General features: G+C 37.3%; 2 protein-coding genes and 1 long non-coding RNA gene across 5 annotated transcripts; all 3 read left to right on the plus strand.

The window, feature by feature from the left end:
• Nucleotides 1–1,689: 1,689 nt before the first annotated feature.
• On the plus strand, nucleotides 1,690–4,349 carry LOC143721284 (uncharacterized; the record flags this gene model as incomplete). Its single annotated transcript, XM_077211571.1, has 8 exons — nucleotides 1,690–1,720; nucleotides 1,976–2,239; nucleotides 2,374–2,673; nucleotides 2,936–3,118; nucleotides 3,305–3,399; nucleotides 3,549–3,599; nucleotides 3,818–4,199; nucleotides 4,300–4,349. Coding segments are annotated over exons 1-8 (1,356 nt in total), but the record flags the coding sequence as incomplete, so codon positions are not given.
• A 7-nt stretch (nucleotides 4,350–4,356) lies between these two features.
• Nucleotides 4,357–6,328, plus strand: LOC143721095 (uncharacterized). Its single transcript, XR_013196681.1, has 3 exons — nucleotides 4,357–4,479; nucleotides 4,797–4,942; nucleotides 5,240–6,328. It is a non-coding gene; the product is annotated as an uncharacterized LOC143721095 (long non-coding RNA).
• Nucleotides 6,329–13,968: 7,640 nt separating this feature from the next.
• On the plus strand, nucleotides 13,969–18,001 carry LOC143720456 (serine/threonine-protein kinase pim-2-like). Of its 3 annotated transcripts, XM_077209928.1 has the most exons (9): nucleotides 13,969–14,520; nucleotides 14,655–14,954; nucleotides 15,217–15,399; nucleotides 15,586–15,680; nucleotides 15,830–15,880; nucleotides 16,099–16,480; nucleotides 16,581–16,760; nucleotides 17,075–17,220; nucleotides 17,517–18,001. In XM_077209928.1, exons 1-8 carry the CDS (start codon nucleotides 14,466–14,468, stop codon nucleotides 17,212–17,214), a joined length of 1,386 nt encoding a protein of 461 aa, XP_077066043.1. In that variant the 5' UTR covers nucleotides 13,969–14,465; the 3' UTR covers nucleotides 17,215–17,220; nucleotides 17,517–18,001. The 3 variants fall into 3 exon arrangements, with proteins under 3 accessions (XP_077066043.1, XP_077066045.1, XP_077066044.1); XM_077209930.1 differs by lacking the exon at nucleotides 17,075–17,220; XM_077209929.1 differs by lacking the exon at nucleotides 17,517–18,001 and having other exon boundaries at nucleotides 17,075–17,221.
• The last annotated feature ends 62 nt before the right edge of the window (nucleotides 18,002–18,063 follow it).

The raw sequence follows: 18,063 nt of genomic DNA on the forward strand, positions 1-18,063 counted from the left end.
ACTCCTTTAGTTGTGATATAGTGTCTGTCTACTGTCTATTATACTACTAAATAATAATAGTTATAATATTAATCCCAGTAATAGCCATATATTGTAAAACAAATGCACTGAAAAATAAAATGAACTTTCATGATTAGTTTTGTACTAATTTCTATACTTAAAAGAGCTACACACAAGATCTCTTTTATTTTGACGGAAACTGCATCGAGCTTTTATTTTTAGGAAATAATTATTTATATAATAAATATATATTTATTTTATTTCTGTGAGAAAAAAGAAAAAGAAATGATTTTTTTTTTGCCAAATGTGTCCACCGGCACAAAACTCCCAGCGCCGCCAATTAAGCAAAACTAAACTAAACGGACGAGTTTTATGGGCTTTTCAGACAATAATAAATATATATATATATATTTATAAATAAAATATATATGAAAATATATATATAATTTTTTTTTTTTTTTTACTATTTGATGTAAAGTCACTTTGGACCAGCAACTGTTTGGTTCTTCAAAATGACTTTTATGTTCATCAGAAGAAAGAAACTCATTCAGGTTTAAAACAACTTGAGGGTGAGTAGCCTAAATGATGACAGAAATTTCATTTTTGGGTGAAATATCCCTAATAAATGTATTATTGTTGTTACAGTTCCATCTGATTTGTTCGTTTTCATTAATTAAGTATTTAATATTGTCTATTTTGTAATTTTTTTATATGAGAAGACACTGTTTATTTGTAGTTGATTGTTCTGCACTTCTGCTATTACCAAATGCAATTAAAGTGGTTAGCTAGTTTACAGTAAATGTAAACATGTATACAGTTTAGTCTGCTGGTTTATTAAGCTACTTTTCAATAAACCACATTAAGTGGCTCTTATACTTATAATTATGGTCTGAAGAAGAACCATTCAGTGGAACTTGCGTTCGGTGCCGCTTTATAAAGGCAGAGCGACAACCGATATTCAGTTTTCACACACTTAAACGCTGTTGCTACGGCCTGCACTGATCTAGACTTTATTATCAGATAATGTAAGTTTTATCCTCCCTTGTGCCTTTTTGCAAGCATTTTGGACACAAGTCAAACTCAATTATGAATAATGAAGATTTAATTTTGGACACGAATAATTCCACGAATTATAATAAGAAGCATAACTATTCAGAAAGAATAAATATATGTATTATTATAAAGAAAACGTTCAAATTAATTTTGTAACTATAAATGTGTTAAGATTCAATGTGCGCTCACGCGCTCTACTCAGGCACGTGCGTCCGTGCATTTTCGAATTTTAGTTACTATAGCGACGCGTTTTATGAATTCTGACTGATATACACACTCGAAACGAGCGTTGTTTGTTGGTGAGAGACGAGGCGAATTGACAAACTTTTGCAGAGTTTCTGTGTGATCGATCTTGAGATTTTAAAACTGTTCGGAGGATTTCTGAGAGGAGACTTTCTAGAAGAACATCGAAGGATATATCCTTTATATTTTTATCCATATAATTTTGAAAGTTTATATTATTTCGGAGGATACTTGAATTTATTGTTATTGTCTTAGAAAGAGTTTGGAGTTGTATTTAATTTTTTTTTTTTTTTTTGTGGGGAGGAGTAACGTTATTTCTCAGTAGAGTAGTATTTTATTGTATTGTATTTTGTATTGTATTTTTGTATTGTTTTTATTGCAGGTTGCAGGAAGATGTCTCAGACTCACATGTGTGAAAGAGGAGGTGAGTGCTTTAGTTTTTCAGTTGTTTATGGTATGTTATGGTATGATGTACAATGATTGACTAAATTAATGTGAAGGTAGTAACCCATTTGAACCCCCAATTTTACCTGCTAAGTTATCACATGTATTTGATTCCTTACATTTAAAATAAACTTTTCAGTTTGAGTAACTATATAGTAACAATTTGTAATTGACCACTGACATTATTGATTATTATTACAACATTGCTAACTATGTGATGTCTGAAATATTCCAGGCTCAGGCCGCTCCAGCTCCAGTAGAGCTGCTTTCTTCCAGACGGCTGGTCGGGACGTTTGGAGACCCGGTTCTGATGACCTCGATCAGGATCCGCTGCCAGACCCGACCCAGACACTGATCCAGGAGCTTCCAGGATATTTCACCCCTCAGTCTTCTGAGTTTTCTGTTTCTGTGTCCACAGGTCAGGCTGACAGGAAGAGGGAGTTGATGCAGAGCCCAGATGATGGACGTCCGTCCACTTCATCGAAACACTCTTGCAGAGGTCAGAATATGCTTTTATTGAAGAAGTTATGGCTAAGTTAATAAATAATTTATCATTGAAAATAGAAAGTTAAAATAAAAAATGAATGTGACCACTGACATTGATTATTAATATTATTAAAAATGTTTCCCCAGATTCTTCACCGGGCATCATGTCCACATCATCTCTGTCCTCCTCTGTGGGAAATGTGAAGAGGTGGTTATGTGGGTTGAAGAGCTTCAGCAGCAAAGGCACGTACATCGTCCAGTGGAAGCGGAGTGGCGATAGATCGAAAAGCCAATATGAACAGGGCAGTTGCGGCAACAGGAGTTTGTCCAGGACCAACAGCTTTGAAGAGTTTATGTGCCCTCCGCTGCCGGGTCAAGTTCCCATCGAGCCAACGGAGACTTCAGATGTCCTTATGGAGGCTTCACCGGTGAACGAGAGCTCGACAGGTGAGACTGAAATAAGGCTGGAGAGTGTAAAGTGTACAGATAGAGATTTTGCTACTTCATGCGTAACACTGCTTCACGTTTTGAACATGTTTATGTCCGGCCACATTTACTGTTGCTCAGCAAAATTTTGCTGAAATTTTCTTTGGATTTGTAACATTACAGATTAGAATTTAACAGTAAAATGTAAGTTGTGTCATTATATCTTTGCTCAATTTGACGTCAGAGATGTTTCTAATAATTCAACTGTTTTTCTTCATTTCAGAAAAACCTACAGAATGTAAGAAGAGGAAAGGAACTGTTTCTTTCCTCAACAGGCTACGGAAGGCTATGAAGTTCCTCTGCTGTTGTGCTGTGGATGATGTGGAGCCTTTTGTTCCTCCAGCGGATCTGGATCCTGATCCTTCATCACCTGATCCAGATCACTCCGCCGTCAAGCCAAATAGTGGTAAATCTGCGGACATTATTTCTCCAACATGGTTTTAAACAGTATTATTATCGTCTTGTTTTCCACTAAAGAAAGACTTGTTTTCAAAAATTATTTTCTCGACACAACCAGCACTGATATTTTTAATATTAAACAAAGGATCTAGCAAGCTCATATATTTCTCATATTGTCCTGTTTGTTTTTCAGAATCCTTTGAGACTCTCTATAACGTGGGAGAGATGATTGGATCCGGAGGATTCGGAAGAGTGTTCGAGGGAACACGGAAATTTGATGGCAAAAAGGTAAAGCAATCTTGCTGAATTGTATTTTTTTTTCCTAAGTATTTGGTTTAGTACTTAAATGCTCAAATCGTAAATGTTATGTGCAAAGTCAGGCTCTTAAATGCTGTTACTGTTATTGAATACTGTTTTTTTGTGTGGTATTTTTGCAGGTTGCCATCAAGCGGATGCGCAAGACTTACAACGATCTTTATCTTGCTATTGTAAGTTGGTCAAAAGCTGAAAATGTATTTACTGTTTAAGTGCTGATTACTGTAGTCAATACACCTGTTGGAAGCATTCGCTGTAAATGTAATAGACAAATAAGCCTGGAAAAGCTCTGTTGATTATATCTACAAAGATCAAAGCAAAGTACATTTAAAAATTATATTTTTTCTTCAGATTTTACCCAGCTAACCTTCTGTCTACTACTTGTCTCTAGCCTGGGCATCCCGAACCTCTCATTACAGAAGTGGCGCTGCTGCTAATGATGAGGCGAGAACCCATAAGCCCCTACGTCATACAGCTGTACGATTGGTTTGAACACCCTCGAAAATTCACTCTCATAATGGAGTTCCCCGAACCCTGCGAGAGCTTGCTGGACTACATCACTCGTAATCCTCAACTGGATGAAACAACAGCACGGGTCATCATGCGACAGGCTGTGCTGGCAGTACATCACTGCATTGAGCGTGGCGTTTTTCATTGTGATGTTCATGCGCAGAATTTCCTGTTGAGGAAAAACATGTTAGAGCTCAAGCTGATAGACTTCGGCAGCGGTCACCTACTTAGTGCTGACGGCTACGAGAGTGACATATACGTTGGTGAGCATTTTTGGAGTGTGGAAACCTGAATGTAGAGACTTACAGATTATTTGACGCTTTGAAAAAATTGCTCAACAATGTGCGAATGTCTTGCTTTCAGGATTACTGGATCACTGCCCACCTGAAGTCCACACTGAACCTCGATTCCACGCAGTCCCAACAAATGTCTGGGCTCTAGGAGTGATGTTGTACGAGATGGTGAACGCATGTCGTCCTTTTCACAATGCAATGGAAATCACAGAAGCCAAAGTTACATTTCAGAACTCCAACTTATCTAAAGGTGAGTGAATAATATTGATAACATTGATAAACACACACATAAAGCAGAGACTCTGTACAGAAAGAGTTAAAGGTGATGTAAGATTTTTTTTATGTTTAAGTATATTCTCTTATATAGGGGCGTTCGGTTGTTTGAAAATATGCTATATTTTTGTAATTCTGCTCGGTGTCACAGAAAATACATACTTCACCTCTAAAGAAAGATAAAGAACACTTTACCTTATTTTAATCATGTTTCAGATGCTGTTTTCATAGATGCCACCATTCGTGTCACATGGCCATGACTAACCAGCTCTCTCCTTAATAAAATGTGTACAGAATGCAGTGATCTGATTAGCCAGTGCCTAACCCTGGATCCAACTAAACGCCCGACATTAGAGCAGATGTTACAACATGAATGGATTAGAAATGATCTGGAGAAGTTCAGGAGAAGTTCAGGAGATTCACTCGATCAGTGATTTCAGGTGTGAGGAAGTGTAACAGACAGAGTAGGATTATTATCGTTTTTCTTCAATTCTGGATTATTTTTAGTGAGGTTTTCAAATTAGTGTTCATTGTAATGTTCTTGTTATAGTCAAGTCAAGTCACCTTCATTTATATAGCGCTTTATACAATACAGATTGTTTTAGAGCGGCTTCACAGTAATAAACAGGAAAATAACAGAATCAGTGATGCAATTGCAAGAATTCAGTTCTGTTGTAAATCAGCTCTAAAAAAACATTAATGAGTTCACATGTTCATATAATCTTTGTATTGGATAGGAAATAACACACTTGCTGTCGTTGGTGGAGGGCTTGAGCTCGAGACGTGACCCGAAGCCTGAAGTCCAACCCCAACCTGACAGGAACTCAAGCCGCCACACCAGAGATCTCAGAGCCGGTCCACGTCTGAGCAAGAACATGAGAGACTGCAAGACTGGAAACCAGTCATCAAGTCATCACTGTTCCTCAGTTTTCAGCATTCGAACGCTTGGTTTTGAGTATTTCTGTTACTTATTTACTTCTTACAATCATTGCTACACATGCCGTTGTGCTATGAATTCACATGCCGTTTTTATGTCAGAATTTACTGACTTTCTGTCAATGTTGATCCTGAAGTTCCACAGAATTCTTATTGTCAGGGATTTTAACATTCACGTGGACCAAAGTGACTCTACGACGGCTAAGGAATTTTTATTGCTACTTGACTGTGGTATAATGACGGTGTAATGATGGTATAATGACAATCTGCGCACTAAGAAGTAGGGCTGCGCGATTAATCGTATTTCAATCGCAATAACGATATCTGCCTCTCTCTATTAATTTTAAATAATCGTCACGATATTGCCCGCTTGTTACTTTTCCTGAAAATGCTTTTTTTTATTTGACATTTTTGTTATCTTGCATTGGTAACAAGTCCCCACTAGCGTTGATGTTTGTGGTTGCCAGATGTAAATCGCTTAAATTCCCCAAACTGAGCTTTTCTCTTACATTTTCTGCCCAGTGTTTTACTTAATCTGTGCAATCTGGCAACCCTCGCTCGCTCTACACTGCAGAAAAAGCACTGATGACCTGAAAACAAACATGTGCTGGAGTTTAGCGATTTTCCAGCGATATTCTGCTTACATGAAATTGTCATATACAAGTTTCTTCACAAGCCACTTGTGCTGTTTGTGTGACTAAATCTGCCAATCAAACCTTCTCCACCTTATTGTTTGGGATTATGTTTGCAGAATTAAATGAAAAAAAAAATGATGTTGCCCTGGACGATTTTAATAATTATCATCATATCTCAAATCTTCAGTTTCTGGCAAAAATACTTGGGTGTATTGTTGACTCATTTGTGTCAGATCTTTGGATTTCTTTGCCTCTTGAACTCCAGACATATGCCATTTTTAAAAGTCAACTCAAGACAGTTTTAAACTTGCTTTTGCTTGTTGACGTTTATTTAATTATTTCATTGATGTTTATTTTGTTATTTATTTATTCAATTGTATTGCTTATATTGTATACAGTGCTTTGAGAAGCTGCTTTTAAAGGTGCTTTATAAAATAAAGTTTATTATTATTATTATCACAGCCACATTTGCTTTGTTACAAAATTAATTTTTGCTTTCTTTTTAAAAGTCAAGACAAGTCATCTTTATTTATATAGTGCTTTATATATGACCAATCTGTGTATATGACTACTTTGAATAAATGCTTTCAATGAATACAAAAGAAGAAATGCTTTTAAAGAGTCTCATTTTGTGCTTCCCGAAATAAAACCGTTTAAAATTTCTATCTTGGTTGCAAACTTCAGGCCTTTTAGAGCCTGTATTAAAGATAACACTACAATAAATGAGACTAGAAACATTAGATAATAATAATATAATTTTGTGTGTGACACCCCTATTGGTTAATTAGGTTAAAGAAGCTATTACTGTATTATCAAGCCGAAAGTATACTTCGATTTTTTACGCGCACAGTCAAACGCACGAGCCTTGCAAAGTATACTTCTTTTGACTCATACATGTACACAGGCATTCAACACATGAGCACTTTTGAGCAATCTCTCGCCACGAGTTACAACCCATGTAAATATCTTTGTATTCTTTCATGCTAGAGTTGTACAAATAAGGGGAGTTTCTGAACCTCTTCGCACAATCTCTCGTCTATGTAAGCCTGCATTGTCGCTGTTGCTTGCATGCGTTCTAGTCTGTTCTGAAATGCAGTTTTTCTTCGACTACCTTGTAAATTGCCGCCCCAGGGCACGGTTGCCACCTTCTGGATAAATTTAATGTGCATGCGCAACCTGCGCGTACAAAGTACTCTTCTGATGTAGTACGCTGACCCTCGCTTACGCATAAAAAGTGAAGTATACTTTGGCCTTTAGTAAGTATCATTTAATCTTGAAGCTTGTGATGCCCGACAACGTGGCCACACAGCAAGGCGGTAACTAACCCATGCAAAAACATATATCTTTTTCTTTTGTTTGTTTATATGTTACTTTGGTTACCTTTTAGTACATTACATCCTTCAATATTTTGTTACCGATCACCTTATGTACATTTTATAATAACGACAGACACAGATTTGGTTCATTACATTCACTTTATTTATCATTTACACTTGTATCATACATGACTAGGTTGGGTGCACACTTTCTAGTTGTCAGTGGTATATTGCGTTGATGTTAATTTCTTTGAGTTTAAGTTACCTGCATGTGAAAGTGGAGGTTTGGCGCTGCCTGGGACTTAGAGCTCCGGTGGAGGTCCATTCCAATAAAGGACGGGCTGGCGTCAGTGGCTGCTTTTCGTTATGGGCCCAGACCTCACTTTATTTTCATTCAGTTTTTCAATTATTTTGTAACTTTATTTTTTTTGGTATTTAATAAATACTTTTTGGTTGGAAATCCTGTGTCCTTTGCCCTTGACTGCTTGGTCCCTCACAAAGCTTATAGGAATAGTACCCAAAAACAAATAAAAAATTCTGTCATGAAACTCTAGATGGCACAGGCTGATAGGTCCTTAAAAGTGCACTAAGCGTATTCTGTGAAACGGTGTTGAAAGTGAATCAGATCCAGCACCAAAACACACGTGCAGCCAATCAGCAGTAAGGGGCGTGTCCACTCATGAGGAGGCTTGTTTTTGTTTTTTATTACTTTTTTTGGCGTCACTCACGCATAGCGTGTACGTGAATTTGGTGGAGGAGCTATTAAGATCAGGGTGAGATCCTTTAGGATAGGGGCGTGTTTGTTTTGGTGATTTCAGATATCAACAGCGATTTTCAGAAATTGCTTACTGCACCTTTAACTCAATCTGCTTGCAATTACATCCGTCTCTTTAGGGCACAGCTGATTGGTTTATGCTGTATTAGTACCCAATGAGCTGGCATGCTCAACCTTCAAACACTTTGTTAGCATTTTTTGTAGTTGCAGAACGCTTTCAGAAACGCTTCACCTTTCCCAGCTCCACCTGTATAATTTTGCCATGAACTAAATATGCAAGACTAGTCTTACATGTCACTGTTTATAACACACAGTGACACACAGCGTTCATCCTTTGCTTTAAAAAAGAAATAGGCATAAATTAAGAGTATACCCACTTCTCCAGGCACCACTACACTACTGTTGGAGTATTGTTTTATTTGTAATAATAAAGCAATGAAACATGGCAAATTATGTGGACATAATTTTTGGCCGGGCTGTTATACAAAGAAATTATGAACATGCAAAAACAAGAGATATATATGGAAATAATGCGTAACTGGGTAATGAGTTCCTCACTCATAGCCTAAGTGTTCTGAAAGTAGCCTAGTCCTGCTTACCGCAGTTCCCTACACTCACTCATCTCTCTCCTTATCCTCCTCGTTCTCACTACCTCATCAGCCACCTGAAGCTGTTTCTTTTTTCACGCTATTTCTCTGCATATTCCTTGGGTTTCTTCCAGGTTTCTTCTCCATCTCTTGGACTATTTTGACAGATACACATTATGAAGGTATTTTTGGTGCAAAACAACTGAACGCCTGTGACAGTGAAATTTGTAGTTGTAGAGAATAGCCACACATGTGAATCAGTAAATTTGAAGTCACAGAGAGAAATGTTTTAAGAGTTGCAAACTTGTAGACTTTCTTTCTCTTCTACAAACACAACACAATAGTTACACCTTCTCAAATTCTTCATTCCAGGTGCACAAATCCTATTCTACAAATCACAAATTAGTAACTCGTACGCTCGCATTTTTGCTACAGTTGCTGCAGTGAATATGTAATGTTAGGAATATGCAGTGAACACGCATTTACACACCCACATCAAATAATGTGAAGTCACAGAAATTTAGCTCATCCGCAAATCAGTATGTGAATTCATCCAATGAGAGTTGCGCACTTGTAGAATATTTTCTCACAAATGTCTTATATATTTTTCGAGCACAAACACAACTACAACTGCTTGAATCTGCTGCGACGAATCTCAAACACTGTTTTTCGCTTTCAAGTGACAAGTTTCGCGCGATCTCCCTTTTGCACCATTGATCTTCTATGTGAAATGTGGAGCAAAAATTAGTTGTGCATCTGTAGTGGGCGGAGCCTACATGAATATTCAATAGGCTACTTGTCCGGGCATGGCATTATTTCAATAAAGGTAAATACAGTTTCAGCGCGAACTTAAAATACAATTATGTATCGTTTCGTAAAGTTCATAATGTTTTTATTAATTTGCACTTCAACATTTCACTTCAACTCGTTCATTTCATTGTACTTTTCCTTTGTACATTGCACTGCTTTGTACAAAACTGTCTTTTTTTTGCACCAAAAATACCTTCATCATGCTGATACTGCACCAAAGAGTATAGAAGAACAAGAGGCGAAACTCAATAGAACGTTCCATTGCAACACCAGCGCCCAGCAGCAGCGCTACGCTTCCGCCATTTTGGGGTGAAACGGTCTTGGCGGTCCACTAGTGCTGATTTGTCGTTCGCGAACGCGCCGCTCTAAAAGCCGATTCTTTGAAAAGAGCCGGACTTCCCATCACTATCCACTAGCTTTTTGCTGTCGCTATGGCAATATCAGCTGCTTTGTAATAATTTTTTTTAAAGTAGCCTACATTAAAGATCAAATCCAAACTGAATGATGACAACACAGAATAACGTACAATCACTAGACTAGTACATCAAATACCTTTTAACAGTTTATTTCACAGACTCAAACAAGTTTTCTAAATTTTTCCCACAAAACCTTTATATTAGCATTACAAACACTGAATTAATACCAACATATAACAGTATGTGTTACAGGTACCGGCTGGTATCATGTAAACGGCTTATATGCTCTCGCTCTGAAACAGGAGAAATAAATGAGACAGGGCAAAGTCTGCGTCCGTCTTTCATCTCGCTCAGCAGAAAGAGAGCCAAGAGGATTTATTACACAATCACAATTAAAATCCTACTTGGTTACAAACACATAGATTTCTCATGAAATAGACAGTTTCAAAAATAAAATACAATGTCTTTTTTTTCTCTTTCAGCAATTACTGAGATATAAATTGTGTATGATCAAATAAATCAAAATGACAAAAACCTCTGTTACCTTGTGGGTTGTCTCTTTTCAACTTAATATAAAACCTAGCTCATGTCATCACTTGCATATAATTCCTGAATGCCTTTTCAACTAGCATCATTTTACTCTTCCACAATGCATGAGCTGACAGACTTTTTAAACCACTTTTAGAATATAAAACGTTTGGTTTTAACACTAGCTTTTCACACATTACACAATCTCATACCTTTCAAAACTATCTAACTTTACAAAAATGTTCAAAGAACTAAAAATAAAACTCCGTTCGACGTGACTTTGGTAATCACAGATGACGTCACCGGGCGCGAACATACAAACACTGCTGTAATGTTATTTACATATATGTCCACATTTTCATAACACAGCCTTGTTACACGGCCCTTCAAACATTCAGCAACATGTAAACATATTAGATTTCAGTTATTTAACTTAATTTACACATCTACCAACCTGAAATAAATGAGACAGGGCAAAGTCTGCGTCCGTCTTTCATCTCGCTCAGCAGAAAGAGAAAGATCGCAAAGCGGGACAAACTGACGTAAACCCCCGGCAACACAATAAGCGCTACACTGCCCTCTGCTGACGAACTCCAAAATTACTCCTGCCCTCTATATGGAATATATTAGTGCAAATGAATAGTAGAAACAGGTTAATTACCCCTGCACAAAATTCAAAAACATTTCTTTATAAAATTACAAAAAAAAAACTACCACAAATGTGATAACAATTTACTGGGCATCACATATGCTATATGGGATTGGGAATGTTGGACAATTTTTATATATAACAGCAATAGAATGGCTTTACAGTCAACTATTTTTTTGTTTGTTTTTGCAGTAGCTACTATCTTATATTAATGACCGTTAAAGCAAGACTATGTAAACAAAAAAACTCAGCCGCTGTCCATCATGTTCTATAAGATCATCATGTTTGTAGCATGATCCAGGGGATTACCCATACAGAAATGTAATATATGTCAATATAAGTAAATTACATATTGCCTAATGTCAGTGCCCATGTCTGCTGCCTATATGAGAATATATGCAAAATTCATATAAAACACATAGACATATATTAAACAATATAGCAAAAATGGCCGTTTTCATGTAAGTGCCATAGATTTCCCGTATATGCACATAAATGTTAAATATATGTAGCCTAAGACGCATACATGTATGCATATATGTACTTATTTCAATGCATCAGTATCACATGCATGTATGTTTACATACATTTATTAAATATGTGGGAAACAAATATTTATGTCACATATTTATACTTAATGTTGTCCCTATGCGAGAAATACTATACTCTGTAATATATGCAGATATATGGTATCATATACAGTAGATTAACTCAAATATTTTCTTCACATGTTTGGACACATAAATGTTCATATATGTTGCAGGCATATGCTATATTGTGTTGTCAGATAAGTCAAATATATGTATAGATATATGTCATGCTATTTAAAATATAACATATATGGCCATACATTACATTTTTGTATGGGTAAAAAGTACAAAATATATTTCAGGCCTAGTGGAGTTGGTAACTAATAATAGTAATAAATGTGTAAAGTTGCATAAAATGGAAAAACTCAATAAAGCAAGAAAAAAATACCTCAAATGTGTATTTAATGACTGGATTAACTGTTATCTGTGCTGTTGTCCAGTAACTCCAGTTGGAATTTTCACCACAAAATGGCGGCCGCGCTACCGAAGCGCCACCTAGTGGCTGTTTCCAAAAAGCATCAGAGTTTCGCCTCTTGTTCTTCTATACTCTTTGACTGCACGCTCGCTCAGAGCCCAGAGGGGGAGGTGTTTAAAGATGTGATTGGACCAGCCCATTTAATGCAAGAGATCTTTGAGAAAAAAGAAAAAAAAAAATGTTTTTTTTGCCAGATGTGTTCACCGGCACAAAAATCCCAGCGTCGCCAATTAAGCAAAATAAAAATAAACGGACGAGTTGTATGGGCTGTTAAGGCAATACAAATATATATATATATATAAATAAAATGTTTTTGTTTTTTTACTATTTGATGTACCGGCCCAAAAAGCACGTCGGCTCACCGGGAAAGTGCTCGGTCTGCCCGATGGCCAGTCCACCCCTAAAGTCACTGTGGACCAGCAACTGTTTGGTTCTTCAAAATGACTTTTATGTTCATCAGAAGAAAGAAACTCGTTCAGGTTTAAAACAACTTGAGGGTGAGTAGCCTAAATGATGACAGAAATTTCATTTTTGGGTGAACTATCCCTCAATGATAATAAATGTATTATTGTTGTTACAGTTCCATCTGATTTGTTCGTTTTATATCATTAATTAAGTATTTAATATTGTCTGTTTTGTAATTTTTTTATATGAGAAGACACTGTTTATTTGTAGTTGATAGTTCTGCACTTCTGCTATTACCAAATGGAATTAAAGTGGTTGTTTACAGTAAATGTAAACATGTATACAGTTTAGTCTGCTGGTTTATTAAGCTACTTTTCAATAAACCACATTAAGTGGCTCTTATACTTATAATTATGGTCTGAAGAAGAACCATTCAGTGGAACTTGCGTTCGGTGCCGCTTTATAAAGGCAGAGCGACAACCGATATTCAGTTTTCACACACTTAAACGCTGTTGCTACGGCCCGCACTGATCTAGACTTTATTATCAGATCATGTAAGTTTTATCCTCCCTTGTGCCTTTTTGCAAGCATTTTGGACACAAGCAAAGCTCATGCTCAATTATGCATAATGAAGATTTTATTTTGGACACGAATAATTCCACGAATTATAATAAGAAGCATAACTATTCAGAAAGAATAAATAGCCTATATGTATTATTATAAAGAAAACTTTCAAATTAAGTTTGTAACTATTTGTGTTAAGATTCAATGTGCGCTCACGCGCTCTACTCAGGCACGTGCGTTCGTGCATTTTCGAATTTTGGTTACTATAGCGACGCGTTATGAATTCTGACTGCATATGAGTGATTTGAATTTTTGTGTCTCGCGACGCGCGTTATGAATTATGACTGCAAACGAGTGATTCAAATTTTAGTTGCTATAGCGACGCGTTTTATGAATTCTGACTGATATACACACTCGAAACGAGCGTTGTTTGTTGGTGAGAGACGAGGCGAATTGACAAACTTTTGCAGAGTTTCTGTGTGATCGATCTTGAGATTTTAAAACTGTGCGGAGGATTTCTGAGAGGAGACTTTCTAGAAGAACATCGAAGGATATATCCTTTATATTTTTATCCATATAATTTTGAAAGTTTATATTATTTCCGAGGATACTTTTATTTATTGTTATTGTCTTAGAAAGTGTTTGGAGTTGTATTAAATTTTTTGTTTTATTTTTTATTTTATTTTTGTGGGGAGGAGTAACGTTATTTCTCAGTAAGGTAGTATTTTATTGTATTGTATTTTGTATTGTATTTTTGTATTGTTTTTATTGCAGGTTGCAGGAAGATGTCTCAGACTCACATGTGTGAAAGAGGAGGTGAGTGCTTTAGTTTTTCAGTTGTTTATGGTATGTTATGGTATGATGTACAATGATTGACTAAATTAATGTGAAGGTAACCCATTTGATACCCCAATTTTACCTGCTAAGTTATCACATGTATTTGATTCCTTGCATTTAAAATAAACTTTTCAGTTTGAGTAACTATATAGTAACAATTTGTAATTGACCACTGACATTATTGATTATTATTACAACATTACTAACTATGTGATGTCTGAAATATTCCAGGCTCAGGCCGCTCCAGCTCCAGTAGAGCTGCTTTCTTCCAGACGGCTGGTCGGGACGTTTGGAGACCCGGTTCTGATGACCTCGATCAGGATCCGCTGCCAGACCCGACCCAGACACTGATCCAGGAGCTTCCAGGATATTTCACCCCTCAGTCTTCTGAGTTTTCTGTTTCTGTGTCCACAGGTCAGGCTGACAGGAAGAGGGAGTTGATGCAGAGCCCAGATGATGGACGTCCGTCCACTTCATCGAAACACTCTTGCAGAGGTCAGAATATGCTTTTATTGAAGAAGTTATGGCTAAGTTAATAAATAATTTATCATTGAAAATAGAAAGTTAAAATAAAAAATGAATGTGACCACTGACATTGATTATTAATATTATTAAAAATGTTTCCCCAGATTCTTCACCGGGCATCATGTCCACATCATCTCTGTCCTCCTCTGTGGGAAATGTGAAGAGGTGGTTATGTGGGTTGAAGAGCTTCAGCAGCAAAGGCACGTACATCGTCCAGTGGAAGCGGAGTGGCGATACATCGAAAAGCCAATATGAACAGGGCAGTTGCGGCAACAGGAGTTTGTCCAGGACCAACAGCTTTGAAGAGTTTATGTGCCCTCCGCTGCCGGGTCAAGTTCCCATCGAGCCAACGGAGACTTCAGATGTCCTTATGGAGGCTTCACCGGTGAACGAGAGCTCGACAGGTGAGACTGAAATAAGGCTGGAGAGTGTAAAGTGTACAGATAGAGATTTTGCTACTTCATGCGTAACACTGCTTCACGTTTTGAACATGTTTATGTCCGGCCACATTTACTGTTGCTCAGCAAAATTTTGCAGAAATTTTATTTGGATTTGTAACATTACAGATTAGAATTTAACATTAAAATGTAAGTTGTGTCATTATATCTTTGCTCAATTTGACGTCAGAGATGTTTCTAATAATTCAACTGTTTTTCTTCATTTCAGAAAAACCTACAGAATGTAAGAAGAGGAAAGGAACTGTTTCTTTCCTCAACAGGCTACGGAAGGCTATGAAGTTCCTCTGCTGTTGTGCTGTGGATGATGTGGAGCCTTTTGTTCCTCCAGCGGATCTGGATCCTGATCCTTCATCACCTGATCCAGATCACTCCGCCGTCAAGCCAAATAGTGGTAAATCTGCGGACATTATTTCTCCAACATGGTTTTAAACAGTATTATTATCGTCTTGTTTTCCACTAAAGAAAGACTTGTTTTCAAAAATTATTTTCTCGACACAACCAGCACTGATATTTTTAATATTAAACAAAGGATCTAGCAAGCTCATATATTTCTCATATTGTCCTGTTTGTTTTTCAGAATCCTTTGAGACTCTCTATAACGTGGGAGAGATGATTGGATCCGGAGGATTCGGAAGAGTGTTCGAGGGAACACGGAAATTTGATGGCAAAAAGGTAAAGCAATCTTGCTGAATTGTATTTTTTTTTCCTAAGTATTTGGATTAGTACTTAAATGCTCAAATCGTAAATGTTATGTGCAAAGTCAGGCTCTTAAATGCTGTTACTGTTATTGAATACTGTTTTTTTGTGTGGTATTTTTGCAGGTTGCCATCAAGCGGATGCGCAAGACTTACAACGATCTTTATCTTGCTATTGTAAGTTGGTCAAAAGCTGAAAATGTATTTGCTGTTTAAGTGCTGATTACTGTAGTCAATACACCTGTTGGAAGCATTCGCTGTAAATGTAATAGACAAATAAGCCTGGAAAAGCTCTGTTGATTATATCTATAAAGATCAAAGCAAAGTACATTTAAAAATTATATTTTTTCTTCAGATTTTACCCAGCTAACCTTCTGTCTACTACTTGTCTCTAGCCTGGGCATCCCGAACCTCTCATTACAGAAGTGGCGCTGCTGCTAATGATGAGGCGAGAACCCATAAGCCCCTACGTCATACAGCTGTACGATTGGTTTGAACACCCTCGAAAATTCACTCTCATAATGGAGTTCCCCGAACCCTGCGAGAGCTTGCTGGACTACATCACTCGTAATCCTCAACTGGATGAAACAACAGCACGGGTCATCATGCGACAGGCTGTGCTGGCAGTACATCACTGCATTGAGCGTGGCGTTTTTCATTGTGATGTTCATGCGCAGAATTTCCTGTTGAGGAAAAACATGTTAGAGCTCAAGCTGATAGACTTCGGCAGCGGTCACCTACTTAGTGCTGACGGCTACGAGAGTGACATATACGTTGGTGAGCATTTTTGGAGTGTGGAAACCTGAATGTAGAGACTTACAGATTATTTGACGCATTAAAAAAATTGCTCAACAATGTGCGAATGTCTTGCTTTCAGGATTACTGGATCACTGCCCACCTGAAGTCCACACTGAACCTCGATTCCAGGCCGTCCCAACAAATGTCTGGGCTCTAGGAGTGATGTTGTACGAGATGGTGAACGCATGTCGTCCTTTTCACAATGCAATGGAAATCACAGAAGCCAAAGTTACATTTCAGAACTCCAACTTATCTAAAGGTGAGTGAATAATATTGATAACATTGATAAACACACACATAAAGCAGAGACTCTGTACAGAAAGAGTTAAAGGTGACGTAAGATTTTTTTATGTTTAAGTATATTCTCTTATAGGGGCGTTTGGTTGTTTGAAAATATGCTATATTTTTGTAATTCTGCTCGGTGTCACAGAAAATACATACTTCACCTCTAAAGAAAGATAAAGAACACTTTACCTTATTTTAATCATGTTTCAGATGCTGTTTTCATAGATGCCACCATTCGTGTCACATGGCCATGACTAACCAGCTCTCTCCTTAATAAAATGTGTACAGAATGCAGTGATCTGATTAGCCAGTGCCTAACCCTGGATCCAACTAAACGCCCGACATTAGAGCAGATGTTACAACATGAATGGATTAGAAATGATCTGGAGAAGTTCAGGAGAAGTTCAGGAGATTCACTCGATCAGTGATTTCAGGTGTGAGGAAGTGTAACAGACAGAGTAGGATTATTATCGTTTTTCTAAATTCTGGATTATTTGTAGTGAGGTTTTCAAATTAGTGTTCATTGTAATGTTCTTGTTATAGTCAAGTCAAGTCACCTTCATTTATATAGCGCTTTATACAATACAGATTGTTTCAGAGCGGCTTCACAGTAATAAACAGGAAAATAACAGAATCAGTGATGCAATTGCAAGAATTCAGTTCTGTTGTAAATCAGCTCTAAAAAAACATTAATGAGTTCACATGTTCATATAATCTTTGTATTGGATAGGAAATAACACACTTGCTGTCGTTGGTGGAGGGCTTGAGCTCGAGACGTGACCCGAAGCCTGAAGTCCAACCCCAACCTGACAGGAACTCAAGCCGCCACACCAGAGATCTCAGAGCCGGTCCACGTCTGAGCAAGAACATGAGAGACTGCAAGACTGGAAACCAGTCATCAAGTCATCACTGTTCCTCAGTTTTCAGCATTCGAACGCTTGGTTTTGAGTATTTCTGTTACTTATTTACTTCTTACAATCATTGCTACACATGCCGTTGTGCTATGAATTCACATGCCGTTTTTATGTCAGAATTTACTGACTTTCTGTCAATGTTGATCCTGAAGTTCCACAGAATTCTTATTGTCAGGGATTTTAACATTCACGTGGACCAAAGTGACTCTACGACGGCTAAGGAATTTTTATTGCTACTTGACTGTGGTATAATGACGGTGTAATGATGGTATAATGACAATCTGCGCACTAAGAAGTAGGGCTGCACTATTAATCATATTTCAATCGCAATAACGATATCTGCCTCTCTCTATTAATTTTAAA

This window comes from Siphateles boraxobius, unplaced genomic scaffold, assembly GCF_051911475.1.
Source record: "Siphateles boraxobius isolate OS27281-9 unplaced genomic scaffold, OSU_SipBor_1 65, whole genome shotgun sequence".
Lineage (NCBI taxonomy): Eukaryota > Metazoa > Chordata > Actinopteri > Cypriniformes > Leuciscidae > Siphateles > Siphateles boraxobius.